Consider the following 15,196-nt stretch of genomic DNA (forward strand, 5'->3'; position numbering starts at 1 on the left):
AGTTAGTTTTGATTGATTGATTCACTTCCATTGCAAAGATCATTAGTTATTAACTTAGGGGTCGCTAACACAACACCATTCTAACAGGAAAACCCTTAACGTGCTCCACCCGCCCATCCGCACAAAACAGTGCCTGAGGTCTCGAGAACGCACTCCCTGAAATACAGTGAGGAAAATAAGTATTTGAACACCCTGCTATTTTGCAAGTTCTCCCACTTAGAAATCATGGAGGGGTCTGAAATTGTCATCGTAGGTGCATGTCCACTGTGAGAGACATAATCTATAAAAAAAAATCCAGAAATCACAATGTATGATTTTTTAACTATTTATTTGTATGATACAGCTGCAAATAAGTATTTGAACACCTGAGAAAATCAATGTTAATATTTGGTACAGTAGCCTTTGTTTGCAATTACAGAGGTCAAACGTTTCCTGTAGTTTTTCACCAGGTTTGCACACACTGCAGGAGGGATTTTGGCCCACTCCTCCACACAGATCTTCTCTAGATCAGTCAGGTTTCTGGGCTGTCGCTGAGAAACACGGAGTTTGAGCTCCCTCCAAAGATTCTCTATTGGGTTTAGGTCTGGAGACTGGCTAGGCCACACCAGAACCTTGATATGCTTCTTACAGAGCCACTCCTTGGTTATCCTGGCTGTGTGCTTCGGGTCATTGTCATGTTGGAAGACCCAGCCTCGACCCATCTTCAATGCTCTAACTGAGGGAAAGAGGTTGTTCCCCAAAATCTCGCAATACATGGCCCCGGTCATCCTCTCCTTAATACAGTGCAGTCGCCCTGTCCCATGTGCAGAAAAACACCCCCAAAGCATGATGCTACCACCCCCATGCTTCACAGTAGGGATGGTGTTCTTGGGATGGTACTCATCATTCTTCTTCCTCCAAACACGTTTAGTGGAATTATGACCAAAAAGTTCTATTTTGGTCTCATCTGACCACATGACTTTCTCCCATGACTTCTCTGGATCATCCAAATGGTCATTGGCAAACTTAAGACGGGCCTTGACATGTGCTGGTTTAAGCAGGGGAACCTTCCATGCCATGCATGATTTCAAACCATGACGTCTTAGTGTATTACCAACAGTAACCTTGGAAACGGTGGTCCCAGCTCTTTTCAGGTCATTGACCAGCTCCTCCCGTGTAGTTCTGGGCTGATTTCTCACCTTTCTTAGGATCATTGAGACCCCATGAGGTGAGATCTTGCATGGAGCCCCAGTCCGAGGGAGATTGACAGTCATGTTTAGCTTCTTCCATTTTCTAATGATTGCTCCAACAGTGGACCTTTTTTCACCAAGCTGCTTGGCAATTTCCCCGTAGCGCTTTCCAGCCTTGTGGAGGTGTACAATTTTGTCTTTAGTGTCTTTGGACAGCTCTTTGGTCTTGGCCATGTTAGTAGTTGGATTCTTACTGATTGTATGGGGTGGACAGGTGTCTTTATGCAGCTAACGACCTCAAACAGGTGCATCTAATTTAGGATAATAAATGGAGTGGAGGTGGACATTTTAAAGGCAGACTAACAGGTCTTTGAGGGTCAGAATTGTAGCTGATAGACAGGTGTTCAAATACTTATTTGCAGCTGTATCATACAAATAAATAGTTAAAAAATCATACATTGTGATTTCTGGATTTTTTTTTTAGATTATGTCTCTCACAGTGGACATGCACCTACGATGATAATTTCAGACCCCTCCATGATTTCCAAGTGGGAGAACTTGCAAAATAGCAGGGTGTTCAAATACTTATTTTCCTCACTGTAGGTTAGAAGGTGCAAACAATTATCCGTTATCTCTGCTCAAACCTCAAAAATGCAAACCCGCAACAACGCAAATGTCGCGCAAAGAGGTTTACAAAGAATGGTGTGAAAAGGGAAAAACATCCAGTATGCGGCAGTCCTGTGGGCGAAAATGCCTTGTTGATGCTAGAGGTCAGAGGAGAATGGGCCGACTGATTCAAGCTGATAGAAGAGCAACTTTGACTGAAATAACCACTCGTTACAGAGGTATGCAGCAAAGCATTTGTGAAGCCACAACACGCACAACCTTGAGGCGGATGGGCTAAAACAGCAGAAGACCCCACCGGGTACCACTCATCTCCACTACAAATAGGAAAAAGAGGCTACAATTTGCACGAGCTCACCAAAATTGGACAGTTGAAGACTGGAAAAATGTTGCCTGGTCTGATGAGTCTCGATTTCTGTTGAGACATTCAGATGGTAGAGTCAGAATTTGGCGTAAACAGAATGAGAACATGGATCCATCATGCCTTGTTACCACTGTGCAGGCTGGTGGTGGTGGTGTAATGGTGTGGGGGATGTTTTCTTGGCACACTTTAGGCCCCTTAGTGCCAATTGGGCATCGTTTAAATGCCACGGCCTACCTGAGCATTGTTTCTGACCATGTCCATCCCTTTATGACCACCATGTACCCATCCTCTGATGGCTACTTCCAGCAGGATAATGCACCATGTCACAAAGCTCGAATCATTTCAAATTGGTTTCTTGAACATGACAATGAGTTCACTGTACTAAAATGGCCCCCACAGTCACCAGATCTCAACCCAATAGAGCATCTTTGGGATGTGGTGGAACGGGAGCTTTGTGCCCTGGATGTGCATCCCACAAATCTCCATCAACTGCAAGATGCTATCCTATCAATATGGGCCAACATTTCTAAAGAATGCTTTCAGCACCTTGTTGAATCAATGCCACGTAGAATTAAGGCAGTTCTGAAGGCGAAAGGGGGTCAAACACAGTATTAGTATGGTGTTCCTAATAATCCTTTAGGTGAGTGTATATGTCCTTCTTTACAAATCAACCCTCAATAAACTACTTGTCTGGCCTTAAAAATTTATAATACAGTATTTTTTTTTTTTTGTAGCCTCTGCGTAGCCACGTGAACTGGAATTATTCCAACAACATTTTATGTGTCTTACTGTGCGTTCACACCAAACGCGAATAGCGCGTCAAATTGACGCGTGTAAAAAGCAGAAGTTTACGAGTGACGACACGTAACATCATTGGTTGCCGCGGAGAAACGGATAACCCGTACTGGACTTTTTCTGTTATTATACCTAGGCCTGTTTTTTGGCTGCCCGGGTCCTACGTAATATTCTGTCTTTGCACGTCTGAGGGGTGCTACAGGCATGGAGAGAAAGAAGTGGTTGCTCCTTGCCTCTCTCTGTTTTATTTTTTCTTTGTCCTTATTTATCTCAGAGGACACCTATTACTGGAATGGCTACTCCAGTCCAGTGTTCCCAATATCGTGTAAATCATATAAGGGCACGTGTGCATTTGTCTGTTCACTTAATGTCACATTATTCCCTTTGCCCCTATTCTTCACTTCTGACACCGTTGACTTGGTCTGTCTGTGTAGTATCATGACGTTGTGTGACAACTTTACCACTGTCTCTTGTGTGCTCTAAGACTCCAATTTTGACCGGAGAAGCAATGAATCGTACAAGAAATAATTTAAGCTAAAATGTTTAATTGCTTTATTACTGTTAATGTCAGGAAATGTGCAGCCAAACCCAGGCCCAGACACCCCTATAGGCTTTAACACCCCGGCGGATTTTAAAGAAAGGCCAGGTCTTGGTTTCTTTCATTTGAATGTACGTAGTCTTGTTCCTAAAATGGACATGTTGCGTATCTGGGCTAACTCTACAGATTCTGATGTAATTGTCTTGTCTGAAACCTGGTTAAGTAAATCGGTTTCAGATAAAGAAATCAATATAAGCGGTTATAATGTTTTTAGGACTGACCGCCCTAATAGAGGTGGGGGTGTAGCAATCTACATCAAAAACCAGTATCAAGTTAATGTATTGCTATCAATATCTTTAGTTAAACAGTTTGAATTTTAGCCTTGGAGCTCGAAGTCTCTAAATCACTTCGTATAACGGTCGTTGGTTGTTACAGGACACCTTCAGCTGTTAGCGGTGCTCTACCCTCCTTAATGCAACTCCTTTCAGATTTTAATAATACCTAGAATATCAAAATCGACTGCTGGCGGTAGATCCTTTTCCTATTTAGCACCAAAACTTTGGAACAGTCTTCCTGACATTGTCTGACAATCTGATGAAGGACCTTCGCCTGGACCCGATGACAACGCAGTGCTGAAGTGCCAACTAGTCTCTCCCTATGGAGGATCCCTTTACCACTCTACAGATAAAGCGTTGTCGGGAAAATTCGTTTTGCGTACCTACCCCGAAGTGACAAAATAAAATAAAATTCTGTATCAAAATTTATAAGGAAAGACCAGTACTTTGTTTAGGCTTGGTTTGTAGGGAATTACAAACCTGCGCACATATATTCAAACGCACATAACTATAGAACCAATTCTTAATGCGCATCTGAACGCCATCAGAGTTTATCACAGGTTCGCGTTTAAAGTCTGTGTAGAGAGAATGGTGTCGTCTTTGCGGCCCCTAATTTAATAACAAATGATCGTTACGAAGGAAGCGAATCAATCAAAACTAACTTTAGCTGGAAAATAACTTTATTAAAGAACCGCTATAAAGCCAAAACAATCTCTGTTAACCTTAAATTATACGCTTATCTCTGTAAAGCTGCTTTGAAACAATCTACATTGTTAAAAGCGTTATATAAATGAAGATGACTTGACTTGACTTGACTTGACTTTAACTCTAAGGAATTAGTAGTCTTCGGAGACCTAAATTGGAATTGGTTACAACCAATATCTGATGATTTCAGAGCTAATTGTGATTCACTAAATCTCTTTCAGATTGTTGACAGTCCCACACGGCCAAACTTTGAAAACCTGGAAAAATCATTGCTATTAGATGTAATTTTAACTAACGTTCCTCATAAGTACTTAACTGCTTCCATATTTGCAAATGACATCAGTGACCACTGTGTCGTAGCAACAGTTAGAAATACTAAAATATCTAAAACCAAACCACGTATTATAGTGAAGCGTAATATGAAGCACTTCTCAGAACAATAATTCCTTCATGATTTATCTAATTTTGACTGGGAAAAAAATAAAATCAGTAAAGATGTTGATAGTGCCTGGAACCTCTTTCATGAGGGGTTTGTCAATATAATTAATAAGTATTCTCCACTAAAGAAATACAGAGTTAAAGGTTGAAACAATGCTTGGTTTTCTCCTGATTTAGCAAATATCCTCCATGAGCGCAATGTGGCATGGGCAAAAGCCAGAAAATCAAATGAGAACTCTGACTGGCTGGTTTTCAGGCAACTGCGCAATGCATGTACTCTCAAAATTAGAAAAGCCAAAGCTGATCACTTTCTTCTCAAACCACTCATAACCTGAATAATCCATCCAAACTTTGGAAAACTATCAAATCATTATAAGAAAACAGTAAAGGCCAGGAGCTTCCTTCAAGCACTGTGATAGACTCTCAAAAACTTACTGATAAGAACAAAATACTTGATTGTTTCAATGAACATTTCATAGCCTCAGGATTATTATTTGAGTCACTCAATACCCAACATGAGTGTTCCCCTACAGTGGAGACTGTTGGTTTGGATCCTTCTAGTCAGTCTTTTAGTTTCAGTCCTATTACAGTTTTAGACATAAATAAAGCCCTCAAACATTTGGACACAGCAAAATCTGCAGGCCCTGATAAACTGGATCCTTATTTTTTAAAGTTAGCAGCAAATTGTATTGCTGTGCCTTTAATTAATATTTTTAATCTGTGCTTGAACACAAATGTCATTCCTTCCATCTGGAAATCAGCTTTTGTGGTTCCCCTGTTAAAAGGCGGTGACCCTTCTATCTTAAATAACTACAGACCGATCTCTAAATTGTCTGTCCTGGTCAAGGTTCTAGAGTCTCTTGTCAGTGATCAATTAAAGTTTTTTTTTTACAGTAACAATGTTTTATCTGACTTCCAATCTGGTTTTAGAAAAGGACATAGTACAACGTCGGCAGCTCTTAAGGTTTTAAATGACTTTATTGAATCCATAGACAACAAGCAGCATTGTGCAGCCCTTTTTATTGACCTTTCTAAGGCATTTGATACAGTGCACCACATAGTGCTTAAGCACAGACTGTTGAGGGCTGGACTTTCAGAACAAACTGTCAGCTGGTTTGTTAATTATCTTACAGACAGAACTCAGTGTGTGCAGGCGCAGGGCAGCACCTCTTGCTATCTCAAAACAACAAAAGGCGTGCCTCAGGGGTCAATCTTGGGGCCATTGCTTTTCATCCTCTATATAAATAACATTGATCATAACGTATCTAAAGGAAAATTTAATTTTATGCGGACGACACTGTACTGTATTGCTCAGCACCTACAGCAGACCAGGCCCTCTCCCAATTACAACTTGATTTTAACACGCTTCAACAGAACCTTTATGATTTAAAACTTGTTTTAAATGCTGAAAAAACAAAAGTCATGCTTTTTTCAAATTCAAAATACAAATTAAATCTGCCTTCAATCCTCACTTCTCAGGGTATGAAGATTGAACGTGTTTCTAAATACAGATATCTTGGTATTTTAATAGATGAATCTCTTTCTTTTACCCTTCATATTCAGCAGCTAGCAAAAAGATTAAAGCTTAAACTAGGGTTTTATTTTAGAATCAAATCCTGCCTCTCGTTCGAATCTAAAAAGAGATTAGTTGCTGCCACTTTTATGTCTATACTTGACTATGGTGATGTCTTATATATGCATGCTTCATCTCAAAGTTTACATGCACTGGACACTGTATACCATGGAGCTCTGAGGGTTATCACTGGTCTTAAAAGTCCTCACTCACCATTGTGAACTGTATGAACGTGTTGGATGGTCTTCTCTATCAACATGGAGACTTCAACACTGGTATATCTTCATAAGGCTATTTTAGGTCTACTTCCATCCTACCTTCTGACCTACATCAATGTAAATAATATCGGGACTTACAATCTTCGTTCCCAGGATCTTTTCCTTCTGTCTGTTCCAAAGGTTAGAACTGATCTGGGAAAAAAGGCGTTTAAGTTTGCTGCTCCCTCTACGTGGAACAAAGTTACAGAAATCCATGAAATTAAATAAGCTTGTCTCATTGGTTGCTTTTAAGAGGATGTTAACTGAATTGGAGGCAGCCACATCTGGCTGTTGTGTTAAGGATTGTGGTTGACTTCAAGGGATCTGCTATTTTAGTTGTTTTAAGGTTTTATTATTTTTGTCTATTTTGTGTTTGTATGTATGGTTGTACTGCTGCCTGTCTTGGGCAGGACACTCTTGAAAAAGAGATTTTTAATCTAAACGAGTCTCTTCCTGGTTAAATAAAGGTAAAAAAAAAAAAAATGTATTTTACATTAAGCTTTTATTGTGTAGGCTTGATAGTTTTGATTTTCAATTATTTTCAATTATTACATTTTTAAGGAGTCATGACATGAGGAATAATTTTTTTCGTGGTCTTTTGACATATAAGAGGTCATTGTACTATAAAAAAATATGCTATGATGCTATGATGTTGTGACTATGATAGACATTTTGCACCAACAACACATCAACAGCTAATTATCACTTGTGTTGCCCTCCCAGCAGTTGGTGACAAGAAGCATTATGCAGTGACATTCTAAGAGATGGAATGAGGGTGGAAAATAATCATGTTTTGCAAAAAAAAAACATTACTAAAAAAAAACATATTAAAATAAGAATAAAAAATAAAAATAAAAACTTATTTCATGACCCCTTTAAATTCTGAAGCATGTTTAAGTCTCTTTCCCATGTCTGTTTTAGGCAACTCTAAACAGGGAGTGCGCTGTAAAACATGTAAGATGGGAGCTCATCTTTGGTGTGTCTCTGAAGCATCAGAGAAGCCATGCCAAGGAAAGGTATGTTTTATTTGAGCTTGTCCATCTCTGCAGTAGTGTAATTTTCCCTTTTCTACTGCGCTATTGTCAGTTTTGTCACTTATCTATTTTAAAAATGTACTTTTAAAAAGTATATATATATATATATATATATATATATATATATATATATATATATATATATATATATATATATATATATATATATATATATGAAGAGTTCAGATGCAAAAGCCTCTAAGTGCCATCTGAAATTTTCTTCTAGAATGATAATTTTTATCAAGCTTGTATATTTAAGTTCAATAATTTCACTTAAATGGCAATGCAAATTACCTATTAATTGTCATTTAAGTGAAATTGCTTAACTTAAATATACAAGCTTTATAAAAATGATCATTCTAGAAGAAAATGTCAGATGGCACTTCATATATATATATATATGTGCAACACAATGCAATCACTAGTAGGCTAAGACTTCCTGTTAATAAAGTATCTGGTAAGAATCTATTCTAAAGTATCTGGTAAGAATCTATTCTATATTAACAATGCATTAAATCACATTACACATTATTAAACCACAATAAATAAAACAAATTAAGTGATGTCTCATGTTTCTAGTCAAGTGAATTACGGGTCATTGGACAGGCGTCCAATCACAACTGACTTTCGGAAAAGGGAAAATAACCAATGACATTTGAGGTTATTAAAACAGTAAGTCCCGCCCCTCGACTGGCAAAAATGTTCGAGCGAGCAAAAGCAGCAGGCGAGAGAAGAACAAGCGCGAGAGCGTGGGGAATGATCATGCGTGAAGGGTTTGAATGAGCTCGCGAGTTCCCGTTTCATCGCCTGTAGACACTGTAAAATCTAATTAGCTGGAATTAGCTGGACATGCAAACCGATTGCCTTAAAAAAAAAAAAAAAAGTAAAGTGAAATAGGAATAGTATGTGGTACTAACAAATGCTTAGTTAGAAGAAAAAAAACGGACTTTCGCGTGCGCACAAGAAAGTTTCGCGTGCACACGGGAAACTATCGCGTGCGCACAAGAAAGTTCCGCGTGCTCACGCGTTACAATTTCCGGTTTGGTTATAGTGTCATTACTACAAAATGTGGGAAAAGGGATGAAATGAGAGTGTGCTTGGAGCATGCCTCCAGAGATTTGTCTTATTATAGGGAGTTTGCATTTGAGATTGTTTGTGGACTGTGCTTTACTGTAAGAAAAAAAAAACATGAATATCACATAAATGAATATCAGGTCCCACATCATGGTTTACTTAATCAGAGAGTAGCCTATTTCTTTTTGTTTTGAATTTTTTCGTTTAAAGACATTTCAACCTTTCTTCAGATGTATTTCTCATGTATGTGAGGCATACACTGAGTTTCGGTTAATTTATGATGAGATGCGCTCCAGTTCACGTGCAATGCAAGTGCAATGAAATCTTTTCAATTTCAAAAGAAAATGTTTTGTTTTCTTGAAACATTTTTGATAATAAGTGGATATAATGTATATCGAGATCAAAAGAATGTGGATGGGCAAGCCATGTAATGCCAGAGTAATGTATTGTAAAAACTTATATTTGACAGTGGTGTTCATGTAATCTTTTCTCGATACAAAATCAAAGTCATCAATATTTCTAGTCACTGAATGTATGCTTTTCCATAATCCAAGCTAGCTTGCTTCAATGGTGCATGCAACTGCATGCATGAGTTGTGAAGATTGCAACATTGAATCTAGGAATGATTGGATTGTTGGATTTCAAATCAGAAGGGGTTGAGGCAACAGAAGAAACATTGTAACAAGCTATTTTATGGATGGTAACTGTAATATTATAACTGAAATCTTGTTAGTAATTAGTTACACTACTAGTTACTGCAAAATGTAATATTATTACTGTGATGCATTACTATTAATGCATTACAACCCAACACTGCCAGGGAGAGGATGGGATAGGGAGAGTGTAGAACAGGTCAACAGATGGAGAATTGGATGAAGTGAGCACAGCCCTCCTGGCCATAATGACATTGTGCTCAGAGAACACAGAGATGGCACTCCTGGTCGTGTCACCCAGGGAGTACAGAGATGGTACACTTGGCCCTGACAGTGCAGGCAGGAAACACAGGTAACTCGGGGATGGCCTCCATAGCCGTAACATAATATGCTGGGGTAGCCTAATGGCTGTGACAGAACAGGCTGGCAGTCACGGCCTCCGCCATGACAGGGTGAGCAGATGGCTTGAGTGGCTCCAGGGCTAGACCAGACTCAAAGGATGAGTGCTTTCCCGTCCATGGCAGAGAGCTCAAGAGCAGAAGATGTTGCTGCCTCAGAGGGAGCTGCAGCATACACTGCAGCATTGGGACTACTGAACTTGTGACCACTGGGACCATCGGACTTGGGGCAACTGGACTAGGGACCTATGGGAGCACTAGACTTGTCTGTAGTATTCATAGATTAAAATCTAACAGGCACAGTTCACAGTCTAGAGAGAAACAGGCAGAAATTCAAACCATGAGTCCACAAAAAAAAAAAAAAAAAAAAAAAAAAGCACAATTATTTTATCAGCCCAGTCTGTTAAATTTATCAATAATTTGTGCATACTTATATAGTTGGAAATATTTAATATTTATTTTTATAAATATTTATTTTAGTTTATTTTTTTACTAAAAGCATAAAACATAGATTGAATTATTATATCTCATATTTGTATTTCTCTTTCTTTCTTCAAGTCTGGCATGTTCAAGAGGAATTTAAGCTCACCTGTATTGACAGATGATCGATTATGTGCTGTGAAGACACAGGGTATGTGCGTCAGAAAAAGAAGTCTGATTCAGTGTGTAAAATAATGAAATGGCATGATTATTAATGCAATGATCATTTGTGTTTATTATATATTCTACTTAACATCAAGGGTTAAATTGGAATTAAGGTGGAGTTGTGGAAAATGTGTACAAAACAGGTTAATCATATGTGCTATTAGTATACTTTAAGCCAAAACTACGAGAGAATACTTTCACATGTATTTATGAGATATATTTAACAAAATAAGACTTAAGTATACTTGGCTTATACTAACATGCATACAGAAAAGTTTATAGTGTGTATTTGGACTATCCGCTTTATTTATAACATAAGAGCAGATGGAGCCATTTGTATCATTTTGCATCTGCTTCCAGTTATTTTAGCTGTACATTATGTTGCTTGATATTAGTATTTTTACAGCATTAGTACTAGTACTAATATTTGTTATCATATTTTAATATATTTTCATCATCTTAAACACACTGGTTATGCTGCTAATGAATCTGTAATTCTGCATATTAACAGAAAATAGCTTATTTCCGCATTGCAAAATAAAGTAGATACTTAAACTTTTGATTTAGGTATACAAAAGAAAAGTATTATGAAGTACTCAAAGTATGCTTGTAGTTGATTTTACTCTTTTAAATAATAATAATAATTCGTTACATTCATATAGCGCTTTTCTGGGTACTCAAAGCGCTTTACATGGAAGGGGGAATCTCCTCAACCACCACCAATGTGCAGCATCCACCTGGATGATGCTACGGCAGCCATGTTGCGCCAGAACGCACACCACACTTCAGCTTATTGGTGGAGAGGAGACAGGGTGATGAAGACAATCAGTATATGGGGATGATTAGGAGGCCATGATGGATAGAGGCCAATGGGCAAATTTGGCCAGGATGACGGGGTTACACCCCTACTCTTTTTCGAAGGACATCCTGGGATTTTTAATGACCACAGAGAGTCAGGACTTCGGTTTAACGTCTCATCCGAAGGACGGTGCTTTTTGACAGTATAGTGTCCCCGTCACTGTACTGGGGCGTTAGGACCCACACAGACCACAGGGTGAGCACCCCCTACTGGCCTCACTAACACCTCTTCCAGCAGCAACCTGGTTTTCTCAGGAGGTCTCCCATCCAGGTACTAACCAGGCTCAACCCTGCTTAGCTTTAGTGGGCAACCAGTCTTGGGCTACAGGGTGATATGGCTGCTGGCGAACCCTTTTAATAGTAGCCAATTATTGTTTTTTCCCCAAAACATACTGGCTTCTTTGAGGTAGTAGATACATCTTATAAACTTACATCAACTTTGGGGTAGAGTGAATCGTGCATGGGTGGAACTGAACCTGTACACAATGGGTCTAACTAGGGATGTCCCGATCAGGTTTTTTTGCCCTCGAGTCCGAGTCCGAGTCATTTGATTTTAAGTATCTGCCGATACCGAGTCCCGATCCGATACTTCTAACTTATATTGCAAAAAAAAAAAAGAATAAAGAAGAGCGAAAAAAACAGATCCAGGATGTTCCTTATTTTTTATTTAATTCACCTTATTTTAACATTCAACAACTCTGTTAACAAACAGAGCACTTCTGTGAGGTAGCTTGAACAATCAAGTAATAAATAAATTCTTCACTTTTGGACTTTAGTGCAACAGTAAATATTAAAAAATATTTCACACTGCACTGTTAAAACAGAGCGTGCAGCGCGTATTTTTTTCGCCGCCCATGTTAACAGATTAAACCAGGCTTTAGAGCATTCACACCGCGCGCAGAGGTGGCGCGGCAGTGCGTAGGCTACTGTAGCAGAGCAAAGCAGGAGTGCCATGATCGTTTCGGTGCCGAGTCTATTTTTGCTGAATTAAAGTGACAATACATTGATCATGGCCAAAATACACCGCAGTTTTATCCAAAAAGTGCATTGATGATATCTATTGTGTTTTAAACAGTCAATCAAATGACCAACAGCAATTTAAAAAGAAAACAAATGTCCAAAAACAAACTTGTTGCTTACATTACTTGTTGCTCCTGCTCACCATACGCACTGCTCCTGCGCTGCTTACACTCTAATAACGCGTGCAGTGTGAAACCGCCGTAACTCTGTGTCACCGCATAATAGAGGTGTTAAAAAATAATGAGCATATAAATACATATATATCCGAGTCCTGATCGGGAGGTAACGTCCGATTCCGATCGAGTCTGAAAACACGCGATCGGGCCCGATTTCCGATCACGTGATCGGATCGGGACATCCCTAGGTCTAACCCACACAGAAACAGATGACTTTATTGACAATTTAAACTGGCTTCAATTATAAGCTTTAACCAGAATAAATATTTTTAAATTTCATCAAATACATCCAGTCAAATAGTAAATGGAGTCTCAGTCACACTTTATATTAGGTGTCTTTATATTAGGTGTCTATGTACTTGCATAAAAAAAAATGGAAAGCACAATGTACTTATTGTGTTCATGTTGTATTTCAAAACAATTTTGCTGCTATTGAAATGGGACATGGGTAAGTTTATGACAGGTTTGGTGGCAGGGGTCATTTTAAGAGTGGGTTAAGTAGTAAGGAAAGGGTCAACAATGTTATTATAGAAGAATACGTTTAGGTTATAATTATAAATTATAAATTAATTACCGATGTAATCACATGCATGCATTCAAATATTAGTACAATGTAAAAACATGTACAGTATGTACATAATAAGTACATTTTATCATATTATTAATTAAAACATTAGTACATAGTAGTTAAAAGTCATGACATAGAAGTCAACTGTAAATATACTATATAATATAAATATAAATACAGTTAAAAATGTATTTCAAATCTAAAATTAATACCTAAACAGAAATTTAGTAGTATATTTAAAGTGCATTGTAAAAAAGTGTACAGTGTAAACTATAAGTATGATGTTAAGTGCACTTAAAGAAAACAGTATACTTGCAGTATAAAAATTATTAAACTAATTTACTCACAGGATATGTGTGGACTAGATATAGAGTGGAGATATATAAGGAGAATATATAAAGTGGACTAGAAGTATATAGCTAGTAATCTATCAGAATACCTATCATTTTAATTGTAGTATAGTTAACAGTACAGTTGCCAAACAAACACAATATATATATATATATATATATACATATACAGGTGCTGGTCATAAAATTTCCAGCAGGATTTGCACCGGCCCACACTGCCAAAATAACCAAAACCTGGTTCAATGACCATGGTATCACTGTGTAATTACTGTGTGATTTCATGTAATATTCTAATTTTCTGAGATTTTGATTTTGTGGTTTTCACAAGCTGTAAGCCATAATCATCAAAATTATAGCAAATAAAGGCTTGAGATATCTCACTTTGCATGTAATGAGTCTATATAATATACAAGTTTCACTTTTTTAACGGAATTACTGAAATAAATCAACTTTTTGATGATATTCTAATTTTATGACCAGCACCTGTATATATATATATATATATATATATATATATATATATATATATATATATATATATATATATTAGGATATCAACTAGTATACTACTGTTACACTTAAAGTACACGTAACTAGGATACTCAAGAAAGTGGGCCAATTTAGTCCCAAGAAGTATTGAAAAGGTCATTTTAATATGAATATAATTTGTAATATTACATAAATTAAACTTGGAAAATATAATTGAACTTTACTTTGTAAAATGAACTTGATGTTTACTTCTCTTTTTAAAGAGCGAGTATGTCTGTGTACAGTGCTCATTATTTTGACATGCATGTTTGTGATATGATAGAGTCAAAAGCTCTTCTGGATCCTGTGTATTCTACACTGCGCTTTGGAACTTCTCTGGCCAACACCAGCCGATCTAGCTTTGGGAGTTTTTGTGAATCTCCAACACAAAGTCTGGTGGGTACCATATATACCAGAAGTGTGTTTAGGTCTTAAAGATGTTGTGGCTTGTTGAAAATTAAGATTTAATAAAGGTGTTGTCAATCTAAATTCAAAATACAAGTGGGTCCCACTTTATATTAGTTGTCTTTAACTACAATGCACTAACATTTAAATTAATAATTTGATACAGTGCACTTATGCAGTGTAAATAAAGTGTACATATGTATTTTATGATACAACATAATTTTCTAAGTAATTCTGAAGACTTTGGTTAATTTTTAAGGTGTGTTTGATTATGGTTGGAGCCAAACTCTGCAGGATGTTAGCCCTCCAGGAGCAGGGTTGGACACCCGTGTTCTACCATAAAACGAGCTGTGTGAATCCCTGCAAGAAAATCTAGTTAAAAATGCAAAAATATAGTCAACTAAACATAATATCAGTTAACATGTGAATATTAAAATTTGCACATTTTTTTAAAACTCAAAATACCTAGAAATAGAAAGGGGTGTACAGGGGGGCCTATAAGGATCTTCCCTAAGGGCCCTGGCTCTGGAATGTGATTTCTACTAATGGGTATCCCCTCCCTTCTAAGCGATTTATAATTTTCTACTTTTCAAACTAATTTTCTTTTTTTGAACATCTTAAGAAAATGTTCACAATTAATATTAGCAGTTGTATTGCATTTTTTGCTGAAAAAAGTAAGATTAATATAT

The 15,196-nt window shown here is 37.5% G+C and overlaps 1 protein-coding gene across 1 annotated transcript in view; it reads left to right on the forward strand.

The window, feature by feature from the left end:
• LOC311093864 (SH3 and cysteine-rich domain-containing protein 2-like) overlaps positions 1-15,196 on the forward strand; it is a gene marked incomplete at its 3' end in the record, with an annotated part of 180,347 nt that overhangs the window by 53,949 nt on the left and 111,202 nt on the right. Inside the window, exons 3-5 of the mRNA XM_084131489.1 lie at positions 7,720-7,814; positions 10,516-10,588; positions 14,386-14,498. Of these exons, the coding sequence (XP_083987615.1) occupies positions 7,720-7,814; positions 10,516-10,588; positions 14,386-14,498 (281 nt within the window). The remainder of the gene's footprint in view (positions 1-7,719; positions 7,815-10,515; positions 10,589-14,385; positions 14,499-15,196) is intronic.

The sequence above is a fragment of the Abramis brama genome, assembly GCF_963993115.1.
Source record: "Abramis brama genome assembly, chromosome: 12".
NCBI lineage: Eukaryota > Metazoa > Chordata > Actinopteri > Cypriniformes > Leuciscidae > Abramis > Abramis brama.